The 17,074-nt window shown below is 37.3% G+C and overlaps 1 protein-coding gene across 1 annotated transcript; it reads right to left on the minus strand.

The window, feature by feature from the left end:
• Positions 1-14,063: 14,063 nt before the first annotated feature.
• Positions 14,064-16,475, minus strand: LOC133725232 (glyoxylate/hydroxypyruvate/pyruvate reductase 2KGR-like). Its single transcript, XM_062152396.1, has 2 exons — positions 15,930-16,475; positions 14,064-14,775 (listed from the first exon to the last, which is right to left on the minus strand). Exons 1-2 carry the CDS (start codon positions 16,350-16,352, stop codon positions 14,257-14,259), a joined length of 942 nt encoding a protein of 313 aa, XP_062008380.1. The 5' UTR covers positions 16,353-16,475; the 3' UTR covers positions 14,064-14,256.
• Positions 16,476-17,074: the final 599 nt, after the last annotated feature.

Consider the following 17,074-nt stretch of genomic DNA (forward strand, 5'->3'; position numbering starts at 1 on the left):
ATTTGTTAGTGCAACTAATTAAATGCTCAATGGTTATTATTTTTGTCCTCGGACAAATTTTTTTTAAGAGGGTGGATTTGTAGTACCCGAGGTACTTTGAAAATTAATAATATATTATTGTAATATCTAATATATTTAGAAATTACAATGTAATTAGTTATATTCAATTTGAGTCTTAGAAGTTATCCATGAAGTGAAATCTATATTTAAAGATTTGAGATCAAACTACACAATTAGATAAGTTTGTAGAAATTTTCGTAAATTTTATTGACACCCGATATATTTGTAATAAATAGAGGAAGTTTGAAGATTGAAGGTAACGAAAGAAATAAGAAAAATAAAAAATGATGTGATTTGAGCCATAAATATTAACACCACTTAATCTGGGCCATTCATTATATCTATTGAATACTTGAGAGAAGAGGTTAGGAAAGGTGTGAAGAATACTAGATCTCTCTGCAAATCACACCAACTCTCTCTTTTCTCTCAATATAGTCATGACACTACTAAAATGGAAAAGAAGGAGGCAGGGGCGGAGCCAGGATTTGATGTCAAGTGGGGCACTCACCAAATATTAAAACTCCATAAAAAAGAAAAAAAAATTCATTGACAAATAAAAGAAAAAAAACACCCAAAATGATATCTTTTATTGTCTAAAACAATTTGTAAATAACTATACTAAAAGTAATTTCAAAACTAGTGTAAATGTCCAAAACATAATATATAAATGGTCTTTCTAAATGTACCCAGCAAATTTCTATGTAGACCCAGCAAGTTTTTTACACCAAATAAAAAAAAATAGAATTTATAATTATACTCAGCAACTTTTCCAACAATACCCTTAGCAAAACTCACACCCAGCAAAAGTCATACCCAGCAAATCTCACACCCAGCAAAACTTGAATTATCTCCGCATCAATTTTTGATGTTGATTGTGGGTTTAGGCGTAGAAAACAAAGATAAAAAGGGTAGAAAAGCTGAAAAGAAAGGGAAAGGGAAGAAATAATGGGATACAAGGAAACAGTGGGTGAGAGAAAAGAAAGGGAAGGAAAAGTAATGGGAGACAAGGTGGAAAAGTGCAGCTGCAACAAGCAATTGGAACAATTTTCTTTCGAGACTCCTCCCTTCCACCCGGTCTGACTCTCTCTTGATTCACAGCAAGTTTTCTTTTCTTCTCCTCCCTTTCACCTTGTCTGACTCGAGTAGAAGAAGTCCACCGTTGTACCAAGGAGATGCAGTTCGAAGAGGACTTTCAGAGGCTCGGGCTCGGTTGGCTAACACCAAAGCAGTGAGTGGTGTGCAGGAGTGGAATCAAGGATGGGTATTTCTGTTAGAGTATGGTATTGGGTGCAGGATATAGCGAACAACAGTTTTTGTTCTTGGTATTATCCTTGAGCAAAGAGCTTGGTTATGGGTTATGGGGGTATGAACTCGTGTTTGATATTCAAGCTAGAGTTGAGTCCCTCGAGGTCGACAAAGCCCCAGCCTCCACCACTCCCTCCAAGACCCTTCCTTTCCGGTTCGGGCATCGCTTCGACCTCCACCGATTGGAGCCCAACCTCTAGGAGAATTGATGCGGAGATAATCCAAGTTTTGCTCTATGTGAGATTTGCTAAGGGTATTGTTGGGAAAGTTGCTGAGTACAATTATAAATTCTATTTTTTTATTGAGCGTAAAAAACTTGCTGGGTCTACATAGAAATTTGCTGGGTACATTTAGAAAGACCCCCTATATAAAACATAAATGTTCAGGCCAGAAAAAACAAAACAAAAAACAGACAAAAACTATCCGTGCATAGTAGCTCGAACCCATGACCCAAATGTTGCCAATTGATCAAGCTTCCACTATGCCAGACTAATCACACTGTATATGAACAAACTAGAAAATATATAAACTTTACTGGGTCACGGGACCCAGTAGGCCCCAACGTGGCTCCGCCACTGGAAGGAGGTACTCTGGATATTTCCTAAGTCTGCTCTCCTTCTCGGCTCGCTGGCACATGACGTCTCGATGTCGCCAGACCATTAATTTTGGTGGCTTGATGATGGATCCAGCTAGGGTAGTGAAGTAATTCACCGTTTCTGCTCCATTCTTGTCCTTGCAACCCCCGATAGCGATCGATCAAAGATAGTGGTAGATCGTGTGCTTTTGTTTTGGTTTCAATTGATGTTTAACGAATAAAGATAATAATAAGAAGAAACTCAATGGAAGGATTTGAGTTAGACTAATTTTTATTAAATTGACTCTTTCGATTAATCCGGGTTCAGGTTGTTACAATATATATATATATATATATATATATATATATATATATATATATATATATATATATATTACATACCCTTCCGCTGCTATAAATATAGATAGACAAGAAGATGTGTTAGTAACTACAATGGTACATAGAACTAGGTCACTCATTTGACATTAAATACATTGAAACAACATGAATCATCCATTGATACTACTACGGAAGATTCGCTAAAGGCACGAAAGTGCGTAGCTCTCTAAAAAACTTAGGGAATTATTGAAAGTAAACTAAATTACTAACCTAGAGTTCCCTAAAAAAAGGAAAATAAAAGAAAACAGTAAACTTGCAGCCCACAGTCCAAATGAGATCACCAGAGTTTAACAACTCTGTTTAATTAGTACTGCAAAACCATTGCTCTCACTACTAAAGAAAATCCTTAAAGTCAATTTTCCTCATCCTCCCCCCTCTCTTGCCAAATTTCGATCATTTTTTGATCTAGATCATCAGCTTGAGAGTCGGGGGAGACGCTGATCTACAATTTTTCCTTGGCTTGAGGCTTTATGTATCTATTCTTGGTTTTTCTTTTTCAGTTTTCTCCCTGTCCACTGTATTGGCCGTTTTTCCCCAGAGTTCGCTTCCGATCCAAGGCTCAATGCCTCTCTTTCACCTTCCCCAATTGGTTCCCCTCATTCCCGATTTCCATTTTTTCAGGTTCATCTTTCTTCATCCTCTTTACCTGGTTGTTCATTCATTATGCCATGGTTGGTTTCTTTGCTCTTCGCAGCTTTGTTCAAAGTGGGGTATGCCCACTAGGGCAATAGATAATACTACAAGAGATTGTGTACCCTTTTGGTGCCTGTCCCTTTGGTCCCTTGCAGGATCTCACTAGTTTCTTTCAACCGGCCTCCATGTAGGATGTTGTTACAAACTTGTCTCTGAGCAACTCTTGTCATGGCTGGTTACTCCGAGAAAGGCACTCTTTGGTTACAAGGCAGCTCTTGTCATAAGGGTTACATACTTATTCAGGTAAAAGGTGACTCCAAAATTTTGATTGATGGCACACCATACCATGGACAATGAGAAAGCTACTTCAAGGAGTTGTGCAGCTATCTTCTCAATTTAATCATAATACCTACAAGCACATTTGGAGAGAAACAAACTTCCTAGCTGATACAACAATGATCTTGGGCGTTCTTAGAATATTGCTAGTTGGAACTACTCTCTTCCTCTGTCGGCTTTAACTACTTTGTATCATGATCTTTTAAGTTTTGGTTGTGTTCGAGGAGACTGTATTAAGCCATTGTTTGTTATTTTTTCATCAGGAAAAAAAAAACTAGAGAATGCAATAATGTTAGGAAAATTTTACAGTACATTAATGTACCAATACATTAAGTAGGCTAAATGTAGTACCCCAGAAATTAATTATTAATTTTTGAGTGTTTTTCGGAATTTATTTTGTTGGTTGTTATGCGATTAGTTGGTTCGATGGTGAAGTAGAAGAATTTCGGACGAATATTTACTCGAAACACTTTATTTTCGAGGGGTCAAGATTTGATTTTTTATTTGTTAGGTTTCTCCGAAAACTTCCTTCACAAAAGTTGTATAGCGCATCGATACGATTTCGTGGATATGTGGTACGTGAAAATCGGAGATTGTATGAAGAAGTTGTGGTCAGCAGAAGTTATTTCTATTTTTGGAAATTTTGTATAAATACGATTTTTCAGATTTTATTTTCATAATTTCCATTTTTAGAAATCTTCAGGATTTTTCTCTCAAGAAAGCCCGACCCGACTCGGGAAACCGGTGACCCGACCCGGCCTTTTCTCCACCGTCCAGAGTCCTTCGGCGTCTTCCGGCAGTGAAACCAGCTCCAAACGGCTCAGACTTTCATTCTCTCATTCCCCCAGCCACTGGCTTGCTCCTAGATGCACCGTATACGTCGGATCAAATGGCGAAAATCAAGGCGATGTCGACCCAGATCTCGTTTCCTCCTCCGGCCACGGCGATGGTTGAAACTGGTCATGTTTTGAAGCTCTCTTCCTCCTGGTTCGAGCCATGTATGCCTTGAAGATTCATTCGAAGTGTGGAGGAAGAAATCAAGATTTGAATATGAGCGGCTGAGATCTTTCGAGCTTGATCCGATATAGGTTGAATAGGCCTTAGTGCTAGTTATGAAACTTGTTCATTATGTTGTGATCTTCAAGTTGGGTGGAGTGATAGGAGCATTTTAATGCCACATTTTAAATGTTATTTCCTCATATTTACTTACTTATTTACTTTAATAAATCATTCTTGTTTAGGAAAGTTTCTATTTTTAGGAATTTTAATAAATGTTTCTATTTTTAGGTCTCATGGAGGGAATGGAGCTGAAATAAACTGAAAGGAGAAAGAGAAGCTAGGAAAACGTTGGAGATAGCAAAGGCAAAGAACGAGGGCTGCAAGAATGAGCTGAAATGAAGTTTTCCTGGACTGACTAGGAAACCTACTCCTGCCAGGAAAAGGAATCCTAATGACACAAGGAGTCCCAGTTGAACTAGGAAAGCAAAATAAGGTTCCGAAAGGTTCAAGAACATTTCATGTGAAGAGTCCTCGTTGGACTAGGAGTCCTGATGACAATAGGATACCTGGGTGGACTAGGAGAGCCCAAGAACAAGCTCAAAACGTCATCTACAAAGGTGATATGGATTGGGAGTCATTTTTGGCAAGAAAAGAAGTTTAAAAATCAGATTTTGGGTCCATATTAGATGCAAACTGATTTTGGCCGAATTTCAAGAATATATATGGATAATGACATCTCAATTAATTCCTAAATGCATGATTATTGCCAAAGGGAGACTTCGACAGATAAGGAAGGAGAAATTCAAGGGATTGCAACAAGCAGAAAGGTTGAAAACAGGTCCAGATACATTCCTTGATGTCCACATTCATTCTTGGCTGAAATTGAGGAGATAAATCAGAAAATAATCATGCAATTAATTCAAAAATAATCTCCCTAAATCAAGGTGTTAAATTGGAGGTTTCTCATTGGTTGGATGACATAGCAAAGCTGACGTGGAATTATTTGATTTGCTAATGCTGTGTGGATCAATCTTGAAGACTTGGAGACTAAGTTGCCATCCTCCTATAAATAGGAGCATCATTGACACCACAACACAACACCTCTCCCATTCAGAAAATTCCAAACGTAAAAGCTCTCTCTCCATTTCTCTCCATTCTCTAGTTGCAAAGTCCGCGTCTTCAAGCAAGGAAAGGAAGAAGAAGAAGGAGCCGTGAAGATCATATCCTCCATTGTCCACCTTGAAGACTTGCTTCCAAGATTCAAGATTCCAACGTTTTAAGCCTCTATCTCCATCTCCAACTCACGGTGTACTTCATTCTTTTTCCTTGTAATCTTTTGATTTCCTTGTTTGAATTCGTAGGAATTTGTTTCTAGTTAACAATAACGTTTAGGGCAAAGTTTAAGCCCAATTCTATGTTTAAATAAAGTTTTCGAATTCTATGATTGTGATTCTAAGTTGCTTATGTGAGTTTGTTCGATTGAATTTGCTTTACATAAAACTTTTATATGTTTATGTTCTTTGGTGGCCAACTTAGGATATATGCATGTAATTGGTGCTAGATTTAGGTAAACAATTCACCTAATAGTTTTGTGAACCTATTTCGGAAGTAGTAAAGGCTTTGGACAAAGGTCGAGTTCAATTGAAGAGGATTGCAAATAGATGAACTTTTTCATACTAGGTTGTGCACTTAAGTTGATAACCTTTCTCTTTGTTTATTGCGTTGAACATGCTTTGATTAGCTAGCTTTCTAGACTTTGATTGCATGTTTAATAGGATTAATTTAGGTGCTTTCACTTAGATTAATTATTCAAGGAAAGTAAAAAATGGGAAATCGTTTGCTTATTAACGTTTCACATGGTCAACTTCTTTCTCATGACATAGAAAATCAACTGTACGAATTGTGATTGGATTTCTTGCATATGATTGTGATTTTGATCTTTGTTCCTTGCGTTCCACCCTTGTATATGTGGTTTAACTTTTTCTTTATTTTATTTATTTAATTTTTGATTTAATAATCCTAATACCCCCATTTTACATTAACTTGTACATATTTCTATTCTTTGTTTTATTTTTGTAAATACTACTTTTTATGCTTTTATTAATTATTTACTTGTTTTTGCAATTACAGGTGTACCCTCAATCCCCGGTTAGAACGATCCCTATTTACCATATACTAACGATGACATTTTTCAGGGTTAAATTGCGCGCTTACTTTTAGCCGCGTCATGGAGTTGATTTTCTTTGTTTTGAAGTCGACTCGGCGACACGTAGGCTTCACTCACAGTCGCTTGTGGCGGCGGGTTTGACCTCCTCTGGAGCAGTTTTTTGCTCTGTTACCCTCCATTCGTCGATTACGAACATGTGGGTATATTTACTTTTGTGTTTGCTTGACTTTTTGATTGAGTTGGGTTATTTGTGGTTTCGGTTTGTTCGGTTTTCGATCCATGAGGATTCGACCGTTGGATTGTCCTCTTGTTTGGGCGATTTGATCATAGAAGTGTTATAGAGGCCTTAGGTGGCCTCCGATGAGGTTTCGTCTCAATTGACGTATCTTTCGGTTCATAATTCACGTGTTTCAAACTTTATAATGATTGTGTGCTTTGTGTTGTATTGAGTGTGACCTTGGTGTGATTAGGTGCTTGACGATGTTGATTTGAGAGGATTGTTGTGATTTTATGCTTGTCTCGGTTATGTGTGAAGATGCAGCGAGATTTTAAGGTGAGTAAATCTCACGAGGTTCATTTATGAACGGAATAATTTTATTATTCGGAATTATTTGTTTAATTATTAAATCGTTTTCAGAAATAAATGTTTATTTTAAATTATATGAACTTGATCGTTTACGGTTCGTAGGTAAGTAAAATGAAGTTTTATTATAAAAATAATTTTTCACGGGTTTTGTAGTTGTGAACTATAGTTGGTATTAGTGGCATCCCTGAGTGGATGACTACGTATATATATTTAGGTGAAATATATATATATATATATATATATATATATATATATATATATATATATATATATATATATATATATATATATATCTTGGTAGAATTGTGTGTGTAGTTCACTATCGTTGTGCAATGTAATGTTGAGGAAAATAAATGATTTTGTAAAGAAAAGACGGTTTTGTCGGCTTTGAGTTTTGAAAGAAGTAGGTATGATTTTGGTGATGGTTTTGAGTTGAGAAAATAATATTTGGGAAATGTTATTGCTATTGTTTTGAGGTTGTTGGAGATGAGGAAACAATATTGGGAAAATGTTTTCGTTATTATTTTGAGGTTGTTGGAGATGAGGAAACAATATTGGGAAAATAATTTCGTTATGTGAAAACCAGTGTGGTGGTCTAGGTGATGATCTATGTGATGATATGCGCGATGATTTTGTGTAAATGATGTGGATTGTTATTGAGTGGTTGATGTTGTGGTGATTGGTGTTATCAATGGATGAATGTGTATTGATTTCTAGTTTATTTCTAGTATTGAATTGCTTGATTTTATTTGTAATCTCCTGAACTAAATTATATGTTGGGATTACTATTTTTTGAATTGATTGGTTTTAATGTAATCACTTGAACTAAGTTATATGCAAGGATTACTATAAATTCTGATTGTTAATTTTAATGTAATCTCCTGAACTAAGTTATATGCAGGGATTACTACTTTTTGAATTGTTTGTTTAATGTAATTTCCTGAAATAAACTCTATGCAGGGATTATTATGATTTCTATTGATTATTTTTAATGTGATCTCCTGAACTAAGTTTCTATGTAGGGATTACTAATTTTACTTAATTCAAATTGTGAGTACAGTTGTGGTTTGAGATTTGTAGTGAATTGTGAAATGAGTTGTGATGTCATAATTTTGACAAATGCTTTATGTTGACAGGAAAGGAGTGTGATTTCGTAGTTGTGTAGTTGTGTCGTTGAGACTTAAAATGATTGAAACGTCACTGAGGTGACAACTACTTTTGTTGTGACAAATGAAGGTTGATTTTGTAGATTATTGTGTTTTAAAATGTTTAAAACACCACTTCAGTTTGATTGTTTAGTTGAAATTTTGTGAAATTGGATGCATGAGTAGAGAGTCAGAGCATGTGGATTTTAGATATGAGTTAACTTACATGAGCATGATATTGTAGGATGTGAACTTAAAGTTCTTTGTCGTGATAATTGCATATCGATTTTATTAGGATGAGATGGTTTAAGCACGTGCTTCTGTTGTTTGTTTTGAGTTTACTCGCACGAGCTTGTAAAAGCTTACCGGGTTTGTTGTTTCAACCCGGTGCACTATTCAATGGTGTAGGGGGTCTATCTTGCAAGTTAGGGTGAATGTGATGCAGATGTGGTCCCTTGCCGTTGCAGTTGTGAGTTTAGGAACTTATTTATTGTACGCACTTGTTAGTCTTCCGATGTGTAGTGTGTAGTGAGTATGGTGGGGTTGTTTATTTATTGAATTGTTATTCAGTTTAATTTGTAAACTTGTCATAACGTAATATGTGACTCTAAAGAACGAGTCTGTATTGACATTGTGGGTTCAGCGCATCATCTTGTACTTGTTTTAAAATGAAAAAATTTCTAGGTATTTAGCGTTAATATCTGAACAATCACACCTGGAGTATTTGTGTTTGTTAAATTGTTTATTAATTGTGCTTAAAAAATTGGGGCGTGACACTAAATTTGATACATGTAGACTGACTCTATACATAAGTAGACTAGTTTGACTTGATCTTAAATTAGTTTATCTCTGTATCGAGTTAGTCTACTTGTGTATCGAATTAATCTACTTAATGTATAGGTACATTAATGTACCGTAGATGAACCCGAATAATGTTAATGTATGATTTTAGTAGTGGCTTTACATTTCATTGGAGTAGAGGGTCAAATCTATAGATTAGAACGCCTCTATCAGACTAAGTAGAAACCCCCCGTGCTTTGACTTCTCTCTAGAAACTAGAGAGAGAAAGTAGATTTGAAACCCTTCTCCCCCTGCTCTCTTGCAGGGATCTAGATCCAATTGGGTCCAGATCTACGACTTGAGAGTCGGGGGAGCACGCTCTTGTTCAGGCTTCTTGTCCCAGAGTCCACTGTTTTAGTTTTGCGGCTTGTTTTTCCCAACCCTTCCACAGAGATATTGTTAGCATTGAAGCCACCCTCAAGTATAAGGGCCAATTTATAGAATAGGGGGATTAAGTAAGGATGTCGAACCCATAAGGATTGGCAAATCCTATCCTAACTAGGGAAAACCTAAGGAAAACTAGAAAGAATGCACACAATTTACAAGTTCACAAAACCAAAGCTCATTACAAATTATGGCAAGTGAATGATGTTATGCACAAATGGATAGTGAATGTTTGGTTGTTTGTTTGAGTGATTGGTTGATTGACTAAACTAAATGCAAGGAAAGTAAACTGAGACTAGTTAAGATAAGGTTGGAGAAAAATGGATGGAAGTTAGGATTTGGGTTGTCTACCACTAACCTCCCTTGATGCAACAATGCAACTGAATATGAATGATACTAAATTTATTGTCCAATTACCCTCTTAGCATCCGGATAAGACTACTAAGGCCTAAACTCCTTTGATTTTATTAACTGTAACCGGATAAGTCTAGAGTTAACTACCTAGGGACAAATTCAATTACCGGATATGTCTCAATCCTTTGCCCCTAAATGCATAAAGCTTAGAGTTTAGATAACCAAGCAAGCAAACCAATCCTATATCTAGGTGGTTTTAGCTCACTACCCTCACATGCACACATGGTGTGCTTTCATACTTACTTTTGCCTAAAGGTAATCAATCTATTAGCAAAAACTTCATGTTATGGCAAACACATTAACTCAAATTGATTAGGTCTAAGTAAATGAATTTCATCAAATCATAAACAAAACATCAATTACAATTAAGCAAGGTTGGCTAGGGCTTTCAACCCTATCCCCAACAAGTTCATTACTTACTCATAAATAAATAAACAAGCTTCAACATACTATAATACATCAAGTAATTAGAGAGATAGAGAGTGAGAAGTGACTATTGATGGTGGTGGAAGTGGTGGTGGAGATGGGTCTCCTATGTCATGGTGTGATATTGTGGTGGTTGTCTCCTCCTCCTTGCTCCACAAGCTCCTTAATGATGTAGAGATGATGAATCCTTGAGTAGCTAGTGATGGTAATATTTAGTGTTGAGGTGGTTGTGGAATTGATGGGTGGTGGAATTAGTGGTGTCATGGAGATGGAGTTTGGTGTTTGGATTTAAGGGAGGAGGAGTTGTGGAGAGAAGAAGGAGCTAAAGTGAAGCGAGAATTTCTGAATGGTTCAAGAGATGATGAAGATAAGGTATCTTAGGTCTTCAAAATCAGCTATGTTAGGAGACAAAAGATGGAAGAGATGCTCTCACCCATGGTCCCAAATTAGTCCCAAAATGCATGCAAAGCTCCAAAAGGACAATGTGTGGGGAGAGATTTGAATTTCAAATGGTAGAAAATTTCCACCACCATTGTCCTCCTTGGTTGGACAAAGGCTCCTCCATGAGTGGCGGCTCGTCGGAAAGTTGGCCGGAAAATCCAATTCGTGTTTTTCGCCCAAATTCCATGTCTTCTTCTTCTAGCTTCAAATCTCCGCATTTCAAGTCTCAAATAGTCATTTTATTCTCAATGCATGGTTTCATACAAATGAAAGGAAATGGATTAAAGAGGGTAAAATAGCTTAGAAGACAAATCAATTTCCATAATTTTGGGGCACAAACGCATAAGTAATTTGTGACTCAATAGATATGGTCGTCTGTAGCCAAAATCCTCCTCTCTGTCCTCCTCCCATCTTTTCTTTTCTATTTTTTCCTCAACCCACCTCACCTCAATCCACAAACCCCTCTCTCCTCTACTAATTGTAGCAAGCTCCACCCCTTTGATGTCGCTAGAGTAACGTCCCTGAGACCGGATCCGTCTCCTAGACTAGATTCCGGTGATTTGGACGCTAGAATGACCCCGTCTTTTTCAAAGACAAAGAAGTAGGGAGATCCCTTGAGATTCCACCCTGCGTGCCGGAGCGAAGGTTCACAGGTTCATGGTAGCGAGCAAAGGAGAGAAGGCGGTGGCAAAACCACTGCAACACCCCCCGACGACCGCGCTTTCTCTGATGGAGACGACGATTCATTTGTCATCGGTGTTCATTTGGGCTGGGCCTCATGTTTATGTACTTATTTGCTGGGTCCCATGTTTTGGGCCCATCATTTTGTGTAAAATGTGTTATGTTATATACGTACCCCTTTGTGGGATCCCCCTTCGTGGGCCTGTTTGTATTGATCTGGGCTAGTTTGCTCTTATTAATATAGTTCTCCATTTGATCAAAAAAAAATCTATAGATTAGAACTTCTCAAAAAAAAAAAAAAAAAAAAATCTATAGATTAGAAAAGGTTTTAAGTTAGGCCACCTGACCTTCTCAATGTCTAACTGCCCAATAACAAATTATCACGTGTGCAAATTTAGAAGTAAAGATATTTCGTAATTTTGGGGTGAAATAAAGGCAACATAGATATATGTGGCGAGGTCCTTGATGAACTGGGTCTTGTGGGGGACGGTCCAGAGCTTCAACCTTGAAGCGCTTCTCGAGCTCTTGTTCCAATTAAGGGGACATTGGGATGGAGAGGAGAACGCCTATGGAGACCTTTTTTTTTTTGGGGGGGGGTGGGGGGGGGGGGGGATTTAAAATTTGGGTTTGGGTTGGTTTTGGGTTTTTGCACCTCGGTTTTGGAGAGGCTGTGATTTGTGAATGTGGAGTTTATAGGATTATGAAGTGGCAGAGGCTCTGACCAAAAATGGTGGGTGTGTTTTTGGGGTTGTCAGAGAGAAGGACAAGTGCAAACGTCGCCGTTTGGTAGTCTAAGATAAAAGAAATTAATGCTTGGCTGAATAATCTGAATTGAAGATTATATAAAAGGAAAATTTTTCACTTCAGTAACTGCCGTTAAATACTCCATTACACATCATTAAAACTAAGGACATTTAGGTCAAATTACTAAAAAATATTAAAATTTAAAAAGAAAAAAGAAAAAATACATCGTTAAAATTCACTACTTTTATTGACGAATGTAGAAGAATCAAGCTTAGTGTCTCTTTTGAGAAGAGTAAAAGAATCTATGAGAAAAGAGAGAAATTCAAAACTTTATTTTTTTGGCCAAAATATCTTGAAAATATATATATATATACAGATTTTATCCAGAGCGGAGTTCTGCTTTGAAATTAACGTGTGAAGTTCGAGTTTTCGGTCACTTTTCGGTCGCATATCCACATCTCGACCGTTCAGTTTTTAGGTACTACTGTATAGATCATATCTTCAAATTTTCAGCCAAATTGATGATCATTAAGGTGTCTAACTCACTTAAACCAATGGACGGACTGAATCTGTCAACCTGAACTGTACTAGCTTTAAAGCAGTTATCAATGCCTTAACGATCATCAATTTGGCTGAAAATTTGCAGAGATAATCTATACACTAGTACCTAAAAACTGAACGGTCAAGATGTGGATATATATATATATATATATATATATTAGGTACTCAATTTGACCAAAATGCCCTGAAAATATGAGTTATTTACAAGAACCTAACAGTGTAGTTAACAGCAGTGACCAAAATGATAGACAATGTTTAAGTTGAGTGACTAAAGTGAAATTATTAAAAGTATCAAAGTGACGGTTAAGTCATAATTGGGTGACCAAAATAATAATTTTTCCTATATAAAAATAGAAGACTCTTTTTAAAAATAGAAGAATAATTTTTTTCAGCACTTTCGAGATTGGCCGACCTCACTATTTGTGTAACACATCACTTAAGGTTCGATTTGATTGGCTGATGTCTGATATTTACAGCTCGTTTTAACAATAGTTCAATCAACAAAACTCAACAATCTCCTGTTAGATTGGCCGTTTTGGTGTTAGTGAAAATCAAACTTAGTCACAATTGCAGGAAAAAAAAAACCTCAACAAGCTCATAGTTGGCTGATGTATAATATTTACAGATCGTTTTAACAATCGTCCTACCAACAAAACTCCACAAGCTCCTCTTGGATTGACAGTTTTGGTGTTAGTGAGAATCAAATTAGTCATAATTGCAGAAAAAAAAAAAAAAATCAATAACTCATTATTAACCCAAAAGAAAAGGCAGACTCATAAATTTCACATATTGTAGTATTGCAGCAATTGACTACAAAAGTAACAAAACTACAGCCTTGTATCATTTTGATTAGGAGCTTGTATCTTGGATATTACACAATTTATTTCTAGGCAAACGAATCTTCAAAATTTGACTACCAAGAAAGTTGGGTGTTTCACTTCTTGTTAGTAATGGTCTTTGCTAGTTTACAAAAACTTTATAGATGCTGTATTTCTCAATTGACCTAAAATGTGACAGATTCCATATGATCAAGTCATAGTTAATGTAGAAATAGAGACTAGTTGCAACCTTAATTAGACTGTGTATAAAAATAAATGATCAATGATCCTGCATGTTTAACAATTAGTTGCAACCTTGTAAACTATTTCTTCAAAACCTTCACTCCAAGCAATCTTAACCCAAAACAGAGACTCCATAGTTCTAGCTAGTACGAGCAATATTTTGTGGCTGCTTCTCATATTTAGCAAAAATATGTGAATGGGTTTTCGTCCAATAGATTATGGTCATATATTTCTTGCTGCTTTGCTCATCAAATTATAAGTTTGTTTTTTGTTGAAATAGATCGTTGAGTGGGTGCAATGCAACCAATCACTAAACCAAGAAGCCAACTACTGTGTATTTTAAAATGCCATGAGATAATTACAATAATGGACTCGTATCAATCAGCTGTTTCAACATGAGTTTGCCAATCCAGAAACAATGATCCTAGTTATTGAAGAAGACAGCTGTGCCAGATCAAGATGATGCCTCGAATGGACTTCATATACAAATGTTCAAACTGTTAAACCACAGGTGTTAGCAATGGTTTGTTCAAGAAGTGAGCCTCAAGATTCCTAATAACAAGGTCAGCCATTGCATTGCAAGTTTCTGTAGTGTCACTTCCTGCATGAGGCAGGAGCACCACATTTTCAATCCCAAACAGCTGCTCTGGTACTTCTGGTTCATTCTGATACACATCGAGGCCAGCTCCACCTAATCGACCTTCTAGCAGTGCAGATACCAACTCAGGCTCATCAACATGATGACCCCTCCCAATGTTAATGAGAACACCCTTTGGCCCCAAAGCATCAATGACTTCACGATTGATAATGTGGCGGGTTTCTTCAGTAAGTGGGCATGCAACAACTAGAACATCACAGTTAGAGGCCAATTCCACAACAGTAGGATAATACTTGTACTTCAGTTCTGGTTTTTCTGTTCTGGAAAAGTAGGCAATGGGGCAGCTAAAAGCCTCAGCTCTCTTGGCAACTGCTTTGCCGATTCTTCCCAAACCAAGGATACCAACTATTTTTCCAGTGAACTGAAATGAAAGAAAAACTATTACAAAAGGGGAAACAATGTGTATTAGGAAGACAAAACGGTAAAGAAAAAAGAGGAAAACTGTTTTTTATTTTTTCTGTCAATTGATGAACTTGACATTTCATATTAGAACTACAACTATGTCCAATTTAAAATGTTCTTCTAGAAAATATTCAACTGGTAGGCATAATCAAAGGCTAGTAATTGGAAACTATCAATATATCACACTAGTATCTATCAGAAATATATTACAACCAAAATACCCTAACAACCGGCATCTAGAAATATTAATCTTAAAAGACTTTCCATCTTATGGTTCCATTTGCTTGACATGGCTATATAGCACAAAAGCAGCTAAAAGAAAAGCTCCAAAGGTCCAAAATCCAACTGTGCAGCATTTTTCTACATGAAAGGTAGAAGTGCAGAAGCAATTACACAAACGATTGAGCAGTAAAAACTCCACAACAGTAGCAATGACACAAAACAGCACACAGAAGAGTACAATAATTAGAGAAATGTCACGTTCAACCAATATCAGTTTACATTTGCACAGAAGACAGAGAAACAAGCACCAAGCCTACCATGTAATTTCAAAAACTTGGACAAGACTGAAATTACTTTGCATTCTCTTTTTCATCGCACAATCCACTCCGAAGTCCGAACAGACCAAGATTTCTTCACAAATCAAATGTACATTATACATCACTATATCATAATATCAACCAACACCAATTACCCTTGATATATCTTGCTGTTGATTTCATCCTTACATCAGACCAATAAAAGTTTCCGGAAGAAAATGAATAGCCTAATAACACACATAATGATAATAGCAATGGAGACATCTTCAGTGAGCAACCTTGAGTCCTTGACCAATCACTAATTTGCACAAGCACTATTCTTGCCCCCGACAAATGATTTCAACTGCAAGTTTCTTATAATTGTCTTTTTTGTGTCAACAATTGGTAAAACTTTTTCACCACAGTCATTAACTGGGTAGTCCAATAAACCCAACAACCAAACAGCATACTGACAATAGTTGGCTTCAACAATTGCTTATAAGCACAACCAACAAGCAGAATAAGCAAACTAAACAATCCAAATGAATTCAAATCCAACAACAACCAATGAAGTGAAAGAAAAAAAAAATGCAACCTTTGTGGTCAATTTGTAGTCACCCTTCTTCCACAGCCCACTCCTGACATACCGGTCACTCTCGGACAGCCGCCGCATCACGGCCAGCGACAACCCAATAGCAATGTCGGCCACGTCATCGGTCAAAACGTCGGGGGTGTTAGTGACCCTCACACCCTTTTCCTTGCAATACTTCAAATCGACCTTGTCGATTCCAACGCTGAAGCTAGCGACTATCTCCAACTTGGGCAGAGAGTCGATCAGCTCGGCGTCGGCTCCGGCGGAGGCGTTTCCGACGATGGCGCGGATGGAGGTGGCGTGGTCCTTGATGAACTGGGCCTTGTGGGGGACGGTCCAGAGCTTCAAGAGGTTGAAGCGCTTCTCGAGCTCTTGTTCTAAGTAGGGGGACATTGGGATTGGCATGAGAACACCTATGGACTCCATTGTTGGGGGATTTGAAATCTGGGTTTCGGTTGCTTTTGGGTTTTAGCGCCTCCCAAAAGGTTTGGAGAAGCTGTGATTTGTGAAAAGCTGGAGTTTATAGGACTCTGACTGAAAATGTTGGGTGTGTTTTGTGGTGGTCAGAGAAAACGGCAAGTGCAAACGTCGCCGTCTGGCCATGTAGGATGAAGGAATTAATGCTTGGCTGAAATTTCGCTGAATTGATGATTATGTAAAAATAGAAGAATTTTTTTTTTTATAGTTTTTTTTCTTTTCTTTTTCTTCTACATAAGGAGGATGAGATTGAATCATGTATTCATTTGTTTACAAATTGTGTGAGTGACGACTGCATGTTTTTGGCTGTTTAGCTCCTTAGGCCTACGTCCTACAAGCCTACAACCATGCAGCGGTGGATTACTGATGTAATGGAAGCTCTGAACAAGAAGCAGGTGAACCTTCATGCTTTTATGGACAATATGGTCCCTTATTTCTAACGTTGTGTAGGAGGGTGGTTCATTCGTCACATGCGTGGTGTGAGGTGGGGAGTACCAGCGTTTGCATCCTGAGAAAGCCACTAATAATCGTGGCAGAAGGATCGCTGCAACGTGGGAATTTCCCCCTCGTGGAAGGCTAAAAATTATTGTTGATGAGGCGTTTAAAGGTGACTCGATCGGTGAATGGTGGTGTAGGAGTAATGGTCAAATGGTGCGTGATGAGGACATGAG

The sequence above is a fragment of the Rosa rugosa genome, chromosome 1 (assembly GCF_958449725.1).
Source record: "Rosa rugosa chromosome 1, drRosRugo1.1, whole genome shotgun sequence".
NCBI classification, from domain to species: domain Eukaryota; kingdom Viridiplantae; phylum Streptophyta; class Magnoliopsida; order Rosales; family Rosaceae; genus Rosa; species Rosa rugosa.